The 15,341-nt window shown below is 37.6% G+C and overlaps 5 protein-coding genes across 5 annotated transcripts; 3 read left to right on the top strand and 2 right to left on the bottom strand.

Annotated features, from left to right (window-relative positions):
- Position 1: 1 nt before the first annotated feature.
- On the bottom strand, positions 2-2,929 carry BDF20DRAFT_876885 (uncharacterized protein). Its single transcript, XM_053081400.1, has 2 exons — positions 2,907-2,929; positions 2-2,804 (listed from the first exon to the last, which is right to left on the bottom strand). Exon 2 carries the CDS (start codon positions 2,472-2,474, stop codon positions 96-98), a length of 2,379 nt encoding a protein of 792 aa, XP_052934583.1. The 5' UTR covers positions 2,475-2,804; positions 2,907-2,929; the 3' UTR covers positions 2-95.
- Positions 2,930-4,489: 1,560 nt separating this feature from the next.
- BDF20DRAFT_822561 (Alg9-like mannosyltransferase family-domain-containing protein) lies at positions 4,490-5,989 on the top strand (the record flags this gene model as incomplete). The annotated part of the gene is made up of 2 exons (XM_053077710.1): positions 4,490-5,670; positions 5,755-5,989. 2 exons carry the CDS (start codon positions 4,490-4,492, stop codon positions 5,987-5,989), a joined length of 1,416 nt encoding a protein of 471 aa, XP_052934582.1.
- A 1,689-nt stretch (positions 5,990-7,678) lies between these two features.
- Positions 7,679-9,660, top strand: BDF20DRAFT_823015 (uncharacterized protein; the record flags this gene model as incomplete). The annotated part of the gene is made up of 9 exons (XM_053077762.1): positions 7,679-7,752; positions 7,815-7,845; positions 7,916-7,995; positions 8,168-8,282; positions 8,368-8,523; positions 8,606-8,905; positions 8,996-9,234; positions 9,307-9,472; positions 9,544-9,660. The coding sequence occupies 9 exons, from the start codon at positions 7,679-7,681 to the stop codon at positions 9,658-9,660; spliced, it is 1,278 nt and encodes a 425-aa protein (XP_052934581.1).
- A 1,959-nt stretch (positions 9,661-11,619) lies between these two features.
- BDF20DRAFT_876879 (uncharacterized protein) lies at positions 11,620-12,376 on the bottom strand. The gene has a single exon (XM_053081399.1). The coding sequence runs from the start codon at positions 12,242-12,244 to the stop codon at positions 11,654-11,656; it is 591 nt and encodes a 196-aa protein (XP_052934580.1). The 5' UTR covers positions 12,245-12,376; the 3' UTR covers positions 11,620-11,653.
- Positions 12,377-12,818: 442 nt separating this feature from the next.
- On the top strand, positions 12,819-13,579 carry BDF20DRAFT_876877 (uncharacterized protein). The gene is made up of 2 exons (XM_053081398.1): positions 12,819-13,239; positions 13,313-13,579. Exons 1-2 carry the CDS (start codon positions 13,221-13,223, stop codon positions 13,561-13,563), a joined length of 270 nt encoding a protein of 89 aa, XP_052934579.1. The 5' UTR covers positions 12,819-13,220; the 3' UTR covers positions 13,564-13,579.
- The last annotated feature ends 1,762 nt before the right edge of the window (positions 13,580-15,341 follow it).

Below are 15,341 nucleotides of genomic sequence, written 5' to 3'. Positions count from 1 at the left end.
TTCGAAGATAGTCGTTCGATATGCGACAATAGATCCGCATCTCAGATTGTGATTAATTTTTATTAATACTTTTTTTCTCATTTTTATAAAGAGGGTTAAAAATTCAACCCTAATGATAAACCAAAATCTTTACTAAAGTCATTCCCAAAGGATAATCTAGGCAATTCCGGTGGTGTCAAGTTCTCAAAAAGTTCAAGTTTGTTTGATTCTTCCTCTGTATCGATGCTTCTGCCATCATCAATAAGATGATTCATTGTTGTAGCGGTGGTATTAGTATTGGTAGTTGCAGTGATAGATGTTGTTTGATTATGTATATTATTAATAAAAGTAGGACTAGTTGTAGGTAGTGGTATATTATTAGGAATTCCTAAAGATGATGCGCGTCTCGGTGGTATACAAGTTGGTGTAAGTTGGAATGATTGCCGAGGAGGCTGTTCTTCTAAAACACTGTTCTCATTGTTATTCATGATTAAGTTGGCTGTGCCATGCTTCTTTTCTTCTTTGCTACCTTTGGTTGATTCTGTGTCCGCTTCCTCTTCTTCCTCATCACTATCCTCTAAATAGATCAGTGTTAATCGTTTATTTACATTTTCTTCATCCTTGGAGACCGAAGGGTTAATGTTGTTATCGCGGATTTGATGTCTGAAGGAGCTACTGGGGGTTGTAATGCTCATACTACTACTGCTGTTGCTTGCTTTCGATGGTAGAGGAGGTAATTGTTCATGTTTAAAACGATGGATCGTCGAAGGAGAATGAGGGATGTGCATCGGGCGTATATTGTCATTGTTGCTAGTCAAAGGATAATGATCCATAGCGGTAGTTTTTATAAAAAATTGCTGCATATCAGGGTCAACAGAAGATGAGGAGCGCATCCTTTTTGGTACTGTCGCTAACGACATCATAGTAGAGTGTACACTGTTCTTATTGATATTGCAGCTATTTTGGTGGCTGCTGTTATAAACCACATTGTTATTATAGGATGTCAAAGACGGAGAAGGGCTCAAGCGTTGCAACGGATCATTTATTAGTGACGAAATCGTTGACAAAGCGAATCGTTTTTGTTGTTCTTGTTGAGCAATACCATTGTTATTATAATAGGCAAGAGCAGCATTCGGTGACAGTACAGTTGAAGAGGCGATTGTGTTTATCGTCGGGGAGATAGTTATGAATTCTTCCCTGTTATCACCAGTCAAATTACCATTAGTAGCGCTTAACATTCCTGTAGCGTCATTCGGAAGAGGTGGGAACCATTCCTCGACAGCTCTTATGGGATGATCCTGCTGCTGCGGCCTCAACGCGATGGTAGCAGGTAAACCAGGTGCTGGGCAGAATGCGGGTGAAGGAGGTCGCGATTGTAGACTGGGAACACCATCGTCTTCATTACTTCTGTTGGTGATAGAAATTGTTACTGAAGATGAGCTGAAATCAGAATCGTTATGTAAAGAGCTAATCTCTTGTTGTTGGTATTTCACATTGATGTTATTATCATAGCTTTGCCAAAATTTGTTAGTTATTGCTGCCGCTCCAATTCCAAATGCTAGCCCTTGTCGTTGCTGCTGTACTTCACCACGTCGATTAGTAACTAATATATCATCAGAAGAACGAGAGTAGAAATTCATTTCGTATTTGCTGCTGCCTGGTACGGGAGGTAAAGGACGCTCCGTCAAGTGTAATGTTCGACCGAAATTCTTGCCGCCATTAGCTAAATATACATCGATAGGTTGTAGCAAGGGCTTTTTTTTATTCGATAAACATTGATGTCCGCTTCTCATGGTAGGTGTAGCAGTTCTAGGTCGCTCCTCGTTTATTTCAATCTTTTCATCATTCATATTGCTAGATTGGTGAATATTACCTCCCAAATCCCTGTTTATGCTTAGATCCTGTGCCGACGCAATTTTCCTCAATTGACCTTGTGCTGTTAACGACTCTGTTGCAGAAGAATACACAGCTATTCTAGGCAAACTTTGAAGATCATCGTGTTTCTTTTGGGGGTTTATTTTACTGGAAGCGATAAATGTACAGTTGTTTTTCTTCCTGTCAATATGTTCATGTCTAATTCTGTTGCTGCTGGTACCACTATTATCATTAGCAAACTGCGCAAGCTTCTCTTGTAAAATTTGTGAGCCACGACTTATTTTGTTGTTTCCATCATGAATGTTGTTATTGCTATGCCATGTTTGCACTGGCAATGAATCGGAAGTCACGAATTGTTGTTGTTGCCGCTGATGCTCCTGAGATCTCCTGCTATATTTCTGCTGTTGTACGGTCAACTGGGATCCAGTACTATTCTCTAAACTATATTCCAAGTACTCTGCCCGCCGATTTTCTTCAAATGTATATTTAATCATCTCGGAACTAGGTAGACTATTCTGGACTGGAATTGAAGCAACAATGACAGGTACTTTCATTTTGATTTCTTCAAACTTTTGTCCAAATTGAAAGATTACTTCAATGTAATGGTATATACAAAGCATGGGCGTAGTTAGTGTATAAGACAAATAGGGGTGAATGGCGTGTCGAACCAAATAAGGCGTTTTCCAGGTTGAGGAAATTTTGCTGTTGGTGCTATTGTTGCTCTGCTGCTGTTCCGGCAGCTTGTGGATAATCGCCGGTACCGTTTTTTTAACGTATTTTATGAAGGAATGATCGATTTTATCGTCATTCAACTGTTCGATTCTTTTTTCTAAATCAAAGATCTCGGAGTCGAACTCATTAAATGATAAATCGCTCTCTGATTTAGACAACGTCTGCCGCCTGAATGTAAAAGTGATTATTGGAGAGAGAAAAGAGAAAGAGCATAGGAAGTCCGTTAATCAATAATGAAGAACATCCATACACATCTGATATTCTTCGGTAATACCTATATAATTCAGTTTGCACTAATCTCGTCTTTATACTTGTCACAGGCTTTTGATTTGGTACGATAGAGACATATTTGATCGCCATGGGGATGAACTTTTGCTCGATACAAATGATTTGTGGCGCCTCCACTTCAAAATGGTATTTCCCAGGCACTGTTTTTTTATATAGCTTAGATTCAATCATAGGAGATAGCTCTTTATAAGGCAAGAGATGGCGTTGTATCGTGATTGGAAATTCTGCTTCAATTGTCGCCTTGTTGCCTCCCCCTACTCTCCCTCTCCTTGGTATGAGCTTTTTCATAACAGCGGCTCCATTCCCTATTAACGAGATGGAGACTATAACTTTATAACTGATTTCGGCCCGTTTAATGGAAAGGCTGCGAGGGTAAATGTTGGGAATATCCATTTCCCAGGGAATGACATGTTGACCAGTTGCTAAAATGGTTTTCTTTTCAAATAAGGGCAATTTAAGCTTCGGTAACAGAGGTATAGTATTGCTGCTAAGATAGTGGTTATCGGCCGTACCAATGTTACTGCTAGTGGAAGCGAAAGAAGTGGGAGCTTTTGATATACTCTTGAACTGACAGGTGCCTTTAAATTTGATGGACATCATGTGAATCTTTGCTGGTTTGGTGAGGATGAATTTCACTTGCCCTTTCAAGACTTTCATTTGTTCGTTCATGTTAACAGTGTTGTTGTTGGGTCGAGCAGGACCCAAAAAATGAAGCACATATTCTGTAGGCTCTATTTCTAGGGATTGAAAACCATCTTTCATTCTTAGAGTGTAATAGTCTGAAGGCTCTCGAAAGAATAATTGATTTTAAACGATCCTGAAACTGCTGAGAGATAGACGGACTTTTTGAGTTTCTTTTACTGAACAAAAATGTTAGAAGAGAGATGGAAAAAGGGAAAAAGGCCAAAAATAAGCATTGCCCTAAAGTTAAGACAGAAGAAGAATAAAAATGAGGAGATAAAGGAAGAGGAGCGGGGGTGTAAGGCTACACACATTTAGAATTAAAGCAGTAACCATCATATCTGTTTTCTTTCAATCCAATTATGTCGCTTTAGGAACCGAAGTATAATTTTTGAATTTCCTGTGCAACCCTTAAAAGGCAAATATATACATTTTTTTCTTTTATTCGAGCAGCACTACTTCTCTCGTCCATTTACTTATCGTTAATGAAATGAAGGCAGCACTGTTAGTGTGTCTGTTCCTCATTATTGCATACCAGGCTTACTTAGCACCTTTTAACAAGGTTGAAGAAAGCTTCAACCTACAAGCAACTCACGACATCTTACACCATGCCGATCGTTTTGATCATTTAGATTTTCCAGGTGTCGTGCCTCGTACCTTTGTTGGTGCCACATTACTTAGTGCCGTTGCAATGCCCTTTGTTGAGTGTCTACCATCCCTGTTTGCCGACCCACTCCACCAACAACTCCTCATACGTCTTCTTCTCGCCGCTAGCGTTATACTTGCATTAAGCCATTTCGCGACAAGTATTCAGCGTGTCTGGGGTAAATCCACAGCTTGCTATATGCTTATGCTGATGTGTTTCAGTCAATTTCACTTTGTGTTTTGGTCTTCTCGTACCTTACCTAATACGATGGCTTTACCATGGGTTTTGATGGGTTTGTCCCATTGGGTTTTATGGTGCTTTTCCGAAATTAGCAGTGATAGTCATGGTCGTTGTACAACAGCAGTCCAACAACAGCATTTAAAGTGGAAGATTCGTTATTTGACATTCACAGGTATCGTTTTCCGATTCGAAGTAGGCCTTCTCTTGATCATCTTGCTCGGCTTTGAATTATTGGCCCAGCGCTTTGATGCATGGAATTGCTTGAAACTAATTGTAAAGGAAATGATGATCAGCGCTTTGTTCAGTCTCGCCCTCACAGTACCCATTGACTCCTTCTTTTGGCAAAAATGGCCCTACTGGCCTGAAGGCGTCGTTTTCTACTTTAATGCCATCCAGAACAAAAGTTCAGAATGGGGTACATTACCTTTTTATGCTTATTTCTTGTCATTTTTGCCTCGATTGTTACTTGTTGCTTACCCATTGGCCATCTGGGGTTTTATCGCCGACAAGCGTCTCCGTCGTCTTTTGATGCCCATGATCACCTACGTAGCAGTCTTCTCGCTTTTGCCACATAAGGAATGGCGGTTTATCTTTTATACCATTCCGGTCTTTACGGCCGCTGCAGCGAATATGATTCATAACGTGCTCATTCACTGTCAAGGCAAGGAGAAGGTAGCATCAATATATTACCGCCTTCTACTTTTCATAATTATAGGAGGTGTTGTTGCCTCTGGACTTGTGGCTCAGTTTATGTTTCAAATTTCACGATTGAATTACCCTGGCGGAGAAGCCTTACGAAAACTTCATCAGCTTGAGGAACTACGAGGACGAGGTCATGTATCCATATATTTCGATGCCGATACCGCCATGACAGGGGCATCTCTTTATGGTCAAGCTAACCCTTATTGGCAATATTCCAAGAATGAATCGCATCAAACACAACAAGACTATTTGGACGCACGATATACGCATTTCATCACGGCACACCCTGAACAGTTTGAGACGAAATCTTCGTTCGAGATAATCGATGTCACTTATGGATTAGATAAAGTAGCCTTAAAGTCGTTTGAAGACTGGAAGCAATCAGCTATGGAAAAATGGAATGTGTGGCCAATAGAGTATGAAATGACACCCAAGTTATTTACCCTAAGACTGAAAGAGCCTCAGAAAAATTGGATTTTATCTACTGTCCAAAAATACCCTATTGTACTTTACAGTAAATCGTATTGGTAAGAAACGAAAGAAGAATCATTTTTGGTCCAGATGTTGAAAGTAACATGATTTTCGTTCCTCCTATATTTTTATGTAATTAGTCCGTTCTGCCTAGCAACCAAGCAATTGCTCTCTAAATATTGTGATCTGAAAGAGCAAGTTCATATTATCGAAGTAGATTATCAAGCGGATCAACACCAAATCAAAATGGCGTTAGGTGACCTCACAGGTCGCTTTACATTTCCCAACCTATTCATGAATGGCCAAAGCCTTGGAGGCTTTGATAATTTGTCAGTCATGGATAAAGAAGGAAAATTAAAGGATTTTTGTGCTTAGCCTGCATATGATTAGCTCTGAAAAAAAAACGAAACAATAAAATAGCAAGCATGTAGATGTCGCTAGTTTATGACGATATCTAGATTCAGTACTACCCTATTTACGTAGGACAGAATGTCAGTGCACTTTGTATTCGAACAGTATGACAACAACTAAGTTCTGGGTGAACAAGATCATTTATGGAATTTCGATTCTTGTGATATTGTACTTATCAAAACCAGCATAATAAAGCATAGAATTTATGCAGAAGAGATAAGGTGATTGACCATAAAACAAATTGCATACTTCCAGATGGCACGCGTACTACTCCTGTCCGCTCAAAACATGTCGTTTTCACGTTGAAGCAGATCAATAATTTTTTCAACCCCGATCACTTAGATATTTTAAAACTGGCTGTAACAAAAAGTAATCGCTTTGCTCCTATGCGTTTCAAAAGAAAAAGCTTAGTCACTATATGTCAACAGTTTTGTTCGATGGTTAAAACGAACGTTATTTTAAGTTGCTTAATACGTGTTATGATTATTTTATTCTGGGCGGAACTTATGCATATAAAAAAGAATATTTTTCTTTGTTTGCTGTAACTCATATAATTTCGCAGAAACAATAAAAACTCAGCTTCTTTGTACTTAGCGAGTCCTTAAATAACGCAACAGCAACATAATTGATATAGACAGCACCCACTCTCTTTCATTCACCATTATTACTCTTCTACTCATTTAACAAAGAATCTGTTGTACAACTTTGTTATTTTACGTTCATTCTTGGCATTATCCAGAGCTTTCGTCCTTCCCTTACTTTTGGTCCATCCGAAATCTCATACTCGGTAAATTGTAAATGCCAAATTCAACCACAATCACGACGAATGAACAACATCAAGAACAACAACAGCAACAGCAACAACGGTTCCTCGATCTGAATAAAGATTGTAACGACGCCGTCTGGGATAAAATGGCAAAATTGAAAGAAACCGATTCTATTCACTCCACGGATGCTGCTGATACAGACGGTACCAATAACAGTAGATCACCTACTATGTCAACGCAATATAACGAGAACACACATCGGTCAAGAATTGAGAATAATAAATCAGAGATGTTCACTATAGACAGTGCTACTAAGATTGATAACTCTCCCAATATTATTGTGCCTTTGCCACCACTTACAATACCACAACAACGGCAGTCAGAGTCGCCGCAGCCATTGATAGTACAGCAGCAATCAACTACCATAGAAGCAGTCTATTTCCATCGACTTACAGCAACACAATCTAATCCTTTACCGAGCCTTGCCCACTATCCTAATGCCATTCCATCGTACCAGACTCCTTCTAGTACTCCGACTACCACAGCTGTTACCTCTACTATTGCTGGTATCGATGAAGAGTATCTTCTCTTACAACAAAGTCAACAACATTATAAAAGCAGTACGCGAAGAAGATCTTCCACTTTGTCAGATGATCAAGTGTTTAACAACAGACGTCGTACAACATTGACAGCTACTGCTACCAATATGACAACAACTATACCTGATTTGGGGAATTTGAATTACGAAGAGCAAGCTGCATTAAAAGCTGATATCGCAGCGAGAAGGGCCGCTAGAAGATACTCAAGACGACAACAGCAATTGAACTATAATAAAAGCAATGAAAGAGAGGCTAGACACAGTACTAGTAGTGGCCTCAGACTCAGTATGGATAGTGATGATGGGCGAACTGTAAAGATTGGTACCAGAGTATCTTTAGGGCATAGAAATTACAAACTGATGTAAAGCATTCTTTTTGAAAGAAAGTACTATTCAAGCGTTACTAACAGTATATTTCAATTAGGTATGATATGTTGACTGGAATAAGAATATCGGTAAGTTATTTCATTCTGCCGAAATGATTTGTTTGGGCTCTTCTTTTTTGCTGACTATTTCTTTCTTTAGGTCGGACGAGTTTCAGCAAAGATGCCAAAAGAATTAGTAGCCATGGATTTCCTCGAAGAACATAAGATGGGGTTTGACATGTAAGTAAATAGGAAATTATTGACACAGAGCAGGCGATTCAATATACAGTAAATGAAAGGGAGGAGCGGGGAGGGGGGTGGAGAACGCAAACAAGCGTTAGACAAGGGAAGGACAGTAGAAAGCCTGAAGTTCTCTAAAAATATTCCATATTTTCGTTACAAAACTCCATAGAATGGGGAATGAACTTACTCCAGGAGTACGATATGATTTCAAATTCAAAGATTATGCGCCTTGGGTATTTCGACTTTTGAGAGAAAAGTTTCGTATTGACGCAGCAGATTATTTGGTAAGTTAGTAGTATGATGTCACTAATAGAGGAAAGTGTTTAACCTGCACTTTCAGAAACTGAGCATTCCCTTCAATCTTATTAGATGACATTAACCGAAAAATACATTCTCTCAGAAATCAATTCACCGGGAAAAAGTGGCAGCTTCTTTTACTATTCGAGAGATTACAGGTTTATCATTAAAACTATTCATCACACGGAACATAAAACAATCCGTAGAGTTTTGAAAGACTATTACGAGGTAAGTGCACCCAAGCATACTTAATCACATTTAAACAGTATTATAGCATTTTGTTTTAAAAAATTTGTGCGCCTTATTCTAGCATGTCAGTGCAAACCCGGACACTTTGTTATGTCGATATTACGGATTGCATCGAATTAAATTACCACACGGCAGAAAAATACACTTTGTTGTTATGGGCAATGTCTTGCCGAATGATAAAGTTGTGCATGAAACCTACGATTTGAAAGGATCGACGTTTGGTAGATTGACACCGGATGAAATAGCGAATCAATCAGGCGCTATATTGAAAGATTTGAATTGGGTATTGAATGGAAAGAAACTGGAGCTGGGGCCGCAAAAAAGAAATTTGTTGATGGAACAGCTAAGAAAAGATGTAGACGTAAGGCTTGCTCACGTCCAACAAATGGTAGACGTTTTTAATAGAAGATGCTCACATTTGAACGCTATGTTTTCTTATTTGTGCTCATAGTTATTGGTACGGCTGCAAGTGATGGATTATAGCCTTTTGGTTGGTATCTATGATTTTTCGAAAGGGTACACGGGTCCAAGCCATTTAAAAATAGTATCACCACAGGCCAATGAGTTACAGAAGACGGTCTCAATAAGGGGAAGACGGGAGAGTAAAGCCGAAATATTACGGCAAGCCATCAACAGTGCAAGCCCTGTGCAATTAGACCCAGCAGAGTTACCCGAATTACCATCTGAAGAGTTAGTATTCATCGTAGATTTTGATTTCACGAAAGAGTAGGAAGAAACTAATGAAGCTGCATTCAACAATAGACGCAAATACTGCAAATTTTATGCTGAAGATGGTGGGTTTAGATCTACAGATACGGACAATAAACCAACCGATAAACTCTACTATTTCGGTATTATTGATATCTTGACGCCATACAATTATGTGAAAAAGAGCGAGCATCTGTTGAAAAGCTTTACCCAAAATAAGGTAACTAAGAATGGATCATCTACTGCAATTTTCGCTTTATGTTAATTGTCATGGGCTCCCATATCCAATAGACAACAATATCTGCAGTGGAACCTGAGGAATATGGTAGAAGATTCCTTGAATTCATGGAAACTGTAGTGATACCTATCCCTGCTGCGAGGGCCAAGATAGAATTACAGACAATATAGAAGAACATCTCTGGCAATTATTTATTTGACATTTACGCATATATCATACATCATATTTCTCTATGTATATTAAACATGATACCCTCCTATATTCCAATAGTGATTGCATTCGCACACATACGTCTTTAATTGTTCTTAGTCACGGCCTCAGATATGTGCTGCATAACAAGAGACAGGAAAACTCCATCATGGCCGGAAAAAATGCTAAATTCTAGCCACTGTGCGAGTGCGACCTTTGGAGTGCTTACAGAAGCATCTTTAAGCTGGCGATAAAATAAATTCAAACATTGAGGGTAAGTTTAATGATCGTTCTATCAGCACCACGTTAGCCAGCATCATTTTTTGCAGTTCTCTTCTTTTTTGTTTTCGGGAAAATTTTATACATATTCTTTAAAAGTAAATTAGATATGTGTATGAACGTGAGTTGATGTATTTACAATTCACTAATCAGAAGAAATACGTTTTTTATAGCTGTGAATTGTGATGAAAAAGCTTAATTACAATAATTCTTTCAGGCATTTTGGTACACATTTGAATTGAATACTCTGCTCTCAAGTTTCCGTAAAACTTGTAATGAAGAAGCCTCATTATTAACATTTATTTATTTTGACATTTATTTTTGAAACCATTAAGTACAGTATTCTGATCGTTTGACAGTGATTTAATGATATACTCTAGTGTCTTGTAATATCTGACAGATACACTCGTAAGATAGATCTTCAAGCTATCAAAACAACATCTACTCGAATTTCTAATTAATTCTAATAACCTTTTAATTTAAAAAGAAACACGTTAATAAAATTATAAATTCTTAAATAATTGTCTTTGTTTGCGCATGAGTCTATCATAACTTTATTCCGTTCATATACAAGAGGCTGTAATCCCATAGGCTTAAGAACGATCATAAATCTAAAGTGGGCACTAGCGCTTGTATCGACACCGTAGGATTATTCAGTCATTAGGATGATTATCATGACGCTGTTGGTTAATAAGGTCGAATGTGTTGTATATCAATGATATTATATAACGATGAGCTAGCATGCTTATTACTTCTGATATTATTGTTGCTGATGGTTAAATTCTCAGCATTCGGGCAGGACAATCATATTTAGGAGGCCAGAATGTCTTGGAACGAAAGCTGTTGCTATCAATTACCCAATAGTGGCAGTATTACAATAAGGCCGAAAAAAAGAGCTTCAAATATCACCTGGGCTTGTAATCGTAGTTGCTTAAGTTAGCTTTACAGTAATTGCATAAGTCCAGAAGGCCATCAAACCGTAACCACAAGGTTGTGAGAAATTTTGCCACGGTTACCATCCGAAGGGAAACAAAAATGAATTATTACTACTAGTGCTGCTGCTATTCCTATATAAACACGCTCTCCTCTTCGTTCTTTGAGGCGTCAGTATTCCTCCAGTTATTAACTATTATACTGCCATTACATTTGGGAAAAGAAAGAATGCAATCATGCAGATGGTGAATGGCTTTTCCTTTACAAATAATGACCAGGTATATAAGTGTACTCAGAAAACCTGAACGATAATGAGGAAGTTTCTAGAAGAAGATAATGCAGGAGTAAAAGAGCCACATCAATAACCGAACACATTCAGACTAAAAATGATAGAGTTCTTTAGTTTTTTTTTCATTGAAGAAAATGCCAACAGTAACAACGAATTGTATCCTATTGTAATAGATAACGATGAGCAAGGAAAAAACAATTAGTGTTAAAATGCCGCAGAAGAAGCAGTAGAAGTAAAGGATTCGCCTTATGCTGGTCTGTTGGACTCTCAAACATCACGCGCGAAGATTTTCAGCAGCATGAAAGTTGCCAATACAAAAGTCTTTATCAATTAATATTAAGCTTTTATAGCAAAACCACTACTCAAATAGATAGGAGCCTCAGTAAAGTGTTTTTGCACAAAATGATTACTATGCCGTTGCGCTGTAGTCTATAAAGAAGCTGTAATAGGTATATCGTATTTTATTCAATGTATCACTTGGATCTTTTGTATGTACAACGCTCCTCAATAGGATCATCCACAGGTGCAGGTACAAATGGCGAGCCGACGACGACTTCTTTGTATTGCTCTTCCTGTGATATGAATAAGGCTTTTGTCGGGTAAGTAACACCTGTGATGGAGGAGCATGCCAAGTTATTGGGTGTATTCGATGAAGAAGTTGCGATGACCTCCATAAAATCATCACTGTCCTCTTCTCCGCTAGATATAATAGAAAGTGGGCTTTGATTATCGATCAAACGAATATCATGCTTTTCGCCTGGTATAAAGGATGACGTGGTGGCAGATATTGTAAAAGAGCATGACCTTTTATTACTCGTGCTGTCAGATTGTCGTGATATCATGTCTGCAAGACATCTTCCTGAATTATTTGTTTCTTGCCAAGATGTTAGCGGATAGGCTACCTTACGACTGGGTGTGCTATATAATTTTGGTGTAGGTGATGCAGATGGAAAAATAACGGGTGAAGGAGTGCTGTACATACGGTTAATTGATGGAGATATATTGTTCTGATATCTGTTGAGGTCAGAAGGATATTGGTATTGCTGATACAACTTTCCTTCCATTTTAAACAACTATCTCAAGAAAATAAAAATTTCAGATAGAAAGAAAAGTGCTAGAATACTAACGAACGACGATAGTAGAAAAGGGTTGCATAGTTTTAAGAAGAGATGCCCTGCGTTTAAGTTGGAAATGATGGAAGCACACTCTTCATACAACTGTGACATGGTCTTCAAAGTGTAACGTGTCTTCTGATCAGCCAAGTGCAGCACATGCCTTGTTTCCTTTTTTTTCACGCAACGTATCTCTTATAACTATTTCTCTTATTGATTAACTGGGTTTAGAAATTTACTTCGTTACAGCCCTAACCGAATTATTCAAATATTGATAGCCATTGCCGATAGTAATCTTTGTAAACAATTATATAACGACACGCGTACTGAAGCTAACATACCCAGGGCTTTAATTCTTCCTTAAAAGATAGTGTAACCTGAATATGGGTACGAGGCATACGACAATTCGTCTGTGCACGTTTACGAAATGTAAATTGCATAATTATAAATAAACTACGTAATAGTAACGACAGGTATACAGAAACAATATACGCCTTTCATGAAGATGCTCTTTCCTCCCCTCCCCCAACTTTGCTCTCAATTAAACAAGCTTTCGCTTGCATGATTATACATAAATACATGACGAGCTCTGCATATGTGCTGTGAAGAACGCTCTCAAAAAGTCAAGCTGCTAAAAAGCCAATATCCTTAGATTCAAATTGATTTCAGCCCTGATCAATTTAGTTTGTAACGTTGCTACTAAATGTTTTTTTTCAGCATTTGATGAAATGAAAAAAAGTCCGTAAAATACTCGGTATACAAATGACCAGCTATCCATGGTAGAAGATACATAGAGACTCAATCAAGAAAGAGCGTATGATAATCTTGGCATAGTAATACGGGCGTCAAAACAGAGTCGCTAGCATTGATTACTTATCATTTGGTACTAAATGTATGAGGAATTGCTGCACATAGATGTATTTCTGAAATGGTGTATGTTTCCTTGGGTTAGTTTACAAATATATCATAACCATTTGTTCTCCGCATATCTATGTGTTGATTTTTTAATTCTTGCTTCAGTTGTCTTCATAACTCTGCAGTTCTTTTGTCATAAAGCTCGTACCACTTCTCCACCATCTATTGAACACTGCCTCAAACTTTGGCTCACTATATTATTTACTTTCTTGCTGCCTTTATCGATTCGGTTCCCTTTGCGTTCAGTATACCACGCCATTGCCTGCTTTACTGTATCTTTTATACGAAAGGTAGCCACAGTAGTTACCGTGTATTTACTCTTTTATTTAATAATCTATCCTATATTCAACAAGTAAAAAATTGACCAAAGGCGCATAGTTTTTTAAATAAAAGCAATGCTTTTAGATATGAAAGCCTTTTTTCTTTAATTCCTTAACGTTTTAGTAGAATTTACTGCTACAAGCGTTTCTGATGATAACCCTGTAACCCGCAGCTGACATAGACATCTGGACTCATCTTAAAACAGTGTTCTTCAATTTCAGCTACATTGCCCAAAATCTGTGCCTCTTCTCCTCTTTACAGCTCAATACTCAACACTTTATTGTCGCATCCGATATGCCGGCACTGAAAAATGTTGCTGACTACTTAAGGAAAACTTGTTTTTCCTTAAAACCAACTACTGTCAAATACAATTTCTCGCGAACAGTGTTTTTCGCTTCGAGCTCATTAACGAAATGCTCCATCTGTATCAGTATCTATGATTGAAACAACATTCTCTAGTTTTTTTTTTTGCCTAAAATTAAAAAAAAAAGGTGATCATTGAAATTAGCAGGTTCCCTCAGAAGGCAAATTCTAATTGTCAACAGAAGGCTTTCTTCATCGTATTTTGCAGTTTTATTTTTAGCGCCGAATCAGAAGAAGCTTTTATCTTTTGCATATTACTCAGATAATCATTTACATGTTATAGAGTTAAGCATCACATTCTTGTCATGAACCGTAAAAACGCGTCTTTACAAAAAATTACAAAGAAGGAAGAATAGCTGAAACAGTAATTTCCTTTGTACAATTCATCTTCCTTTTAAGAGACGGTTATTTCATAGCCGAAACTGCCTTACTTCGCTAAATATACGCCTTTTTCCTTTAAAGCAATTACGATTGAGAATGGTAAAGAAAGCCCCTGTTAAGCCCTATATTTACATCAAGCATAAAATGTATACCTATATGATTAGAGGAGCAGAGCAGTAAATTCATTGCCTATAACTGCCCAATAAGCACAAATTATGCATTCGGAAAAGCGAAAGATCTACTCTTTAGCTTCTAGAAACACTCTATAGAAAAATAAAATAAAATAAACTCTCCCAGATAGAATCATTCTCGAACACTCACTGTTGTAAGCGAAAAAGGATATTGATTGATGTCAATCCGCGTCTTTATTACTAATATAACCATTCTTAGCTTAAATCAAAGGCTATTAAATATTTACCTAGCACACTGCTTAATATATTCAGATTCTGTCACCATTAGTAAAAATTCCTCATCCTGAATTGTAAGACGGCATGCTAGGACTCTGACGAAGGGCGATCTGAATTTTTCTTACCACCATGAAGCAATGGCGAGTAACGAATATAACCAGTTGATTGTACATTGAAATGCTCTTTATTTAACAGTATAGACGACTAGTAACAATAGATGACATTCGAGACCTTTTAAATGACAGAAGACTGTCTTTAAAAGACTTATCTGACTAAGCATAAATGCATAAGGAAGTAATTTACATAAATTGTTAAACAAGCAATCAATCCTACTCCAACATAACTACATCTTCGTTTAAGATGTCCGTCAGTTATTTACTATACAAGAAGAAAAAGGTGTAACGATATTAGGCGCTTATATTCCCCTCGAAACACTGTCAGTCGCAGTTGTCTGAATTTAAAACAGATTCTGACAAAATTGAATAAATGAATTAACGTAAATTCGTTAAATGAACTATTAAGGGTCTCTTTGAAAACATAATGAGGTTATTGTATTGCTTATGTTGTATTTCATTTATTCGTATGAATACAAATACTTGTGCTTAATGATTTAACTATCAAAGTGTTTTCAATGAGTACAAGCAAACAGTTGTCTTTAATTT

This window comes from Mycotypha africana, assembly GCF_025528875.1.
Source record: "Mycotypha africana strain NRRL 2978 chromosome Unknown BDF20scaffold_7, whole genome shotgun sequence".
In the NCBI taxonomy this organism is placed as follows: domain Eukaryota; kingdom Fungi; phylum Mucoromycota; class Mucoromycetes; order Mucorales; family Mycotyphaceae; genus Mycotypha; species Mycotypha africana.
The sequence above is the reverse complement of the archived record's forward strand: the minus strand, read 5'-3'. Positions and strand labels throughout refer to the sequence as shown.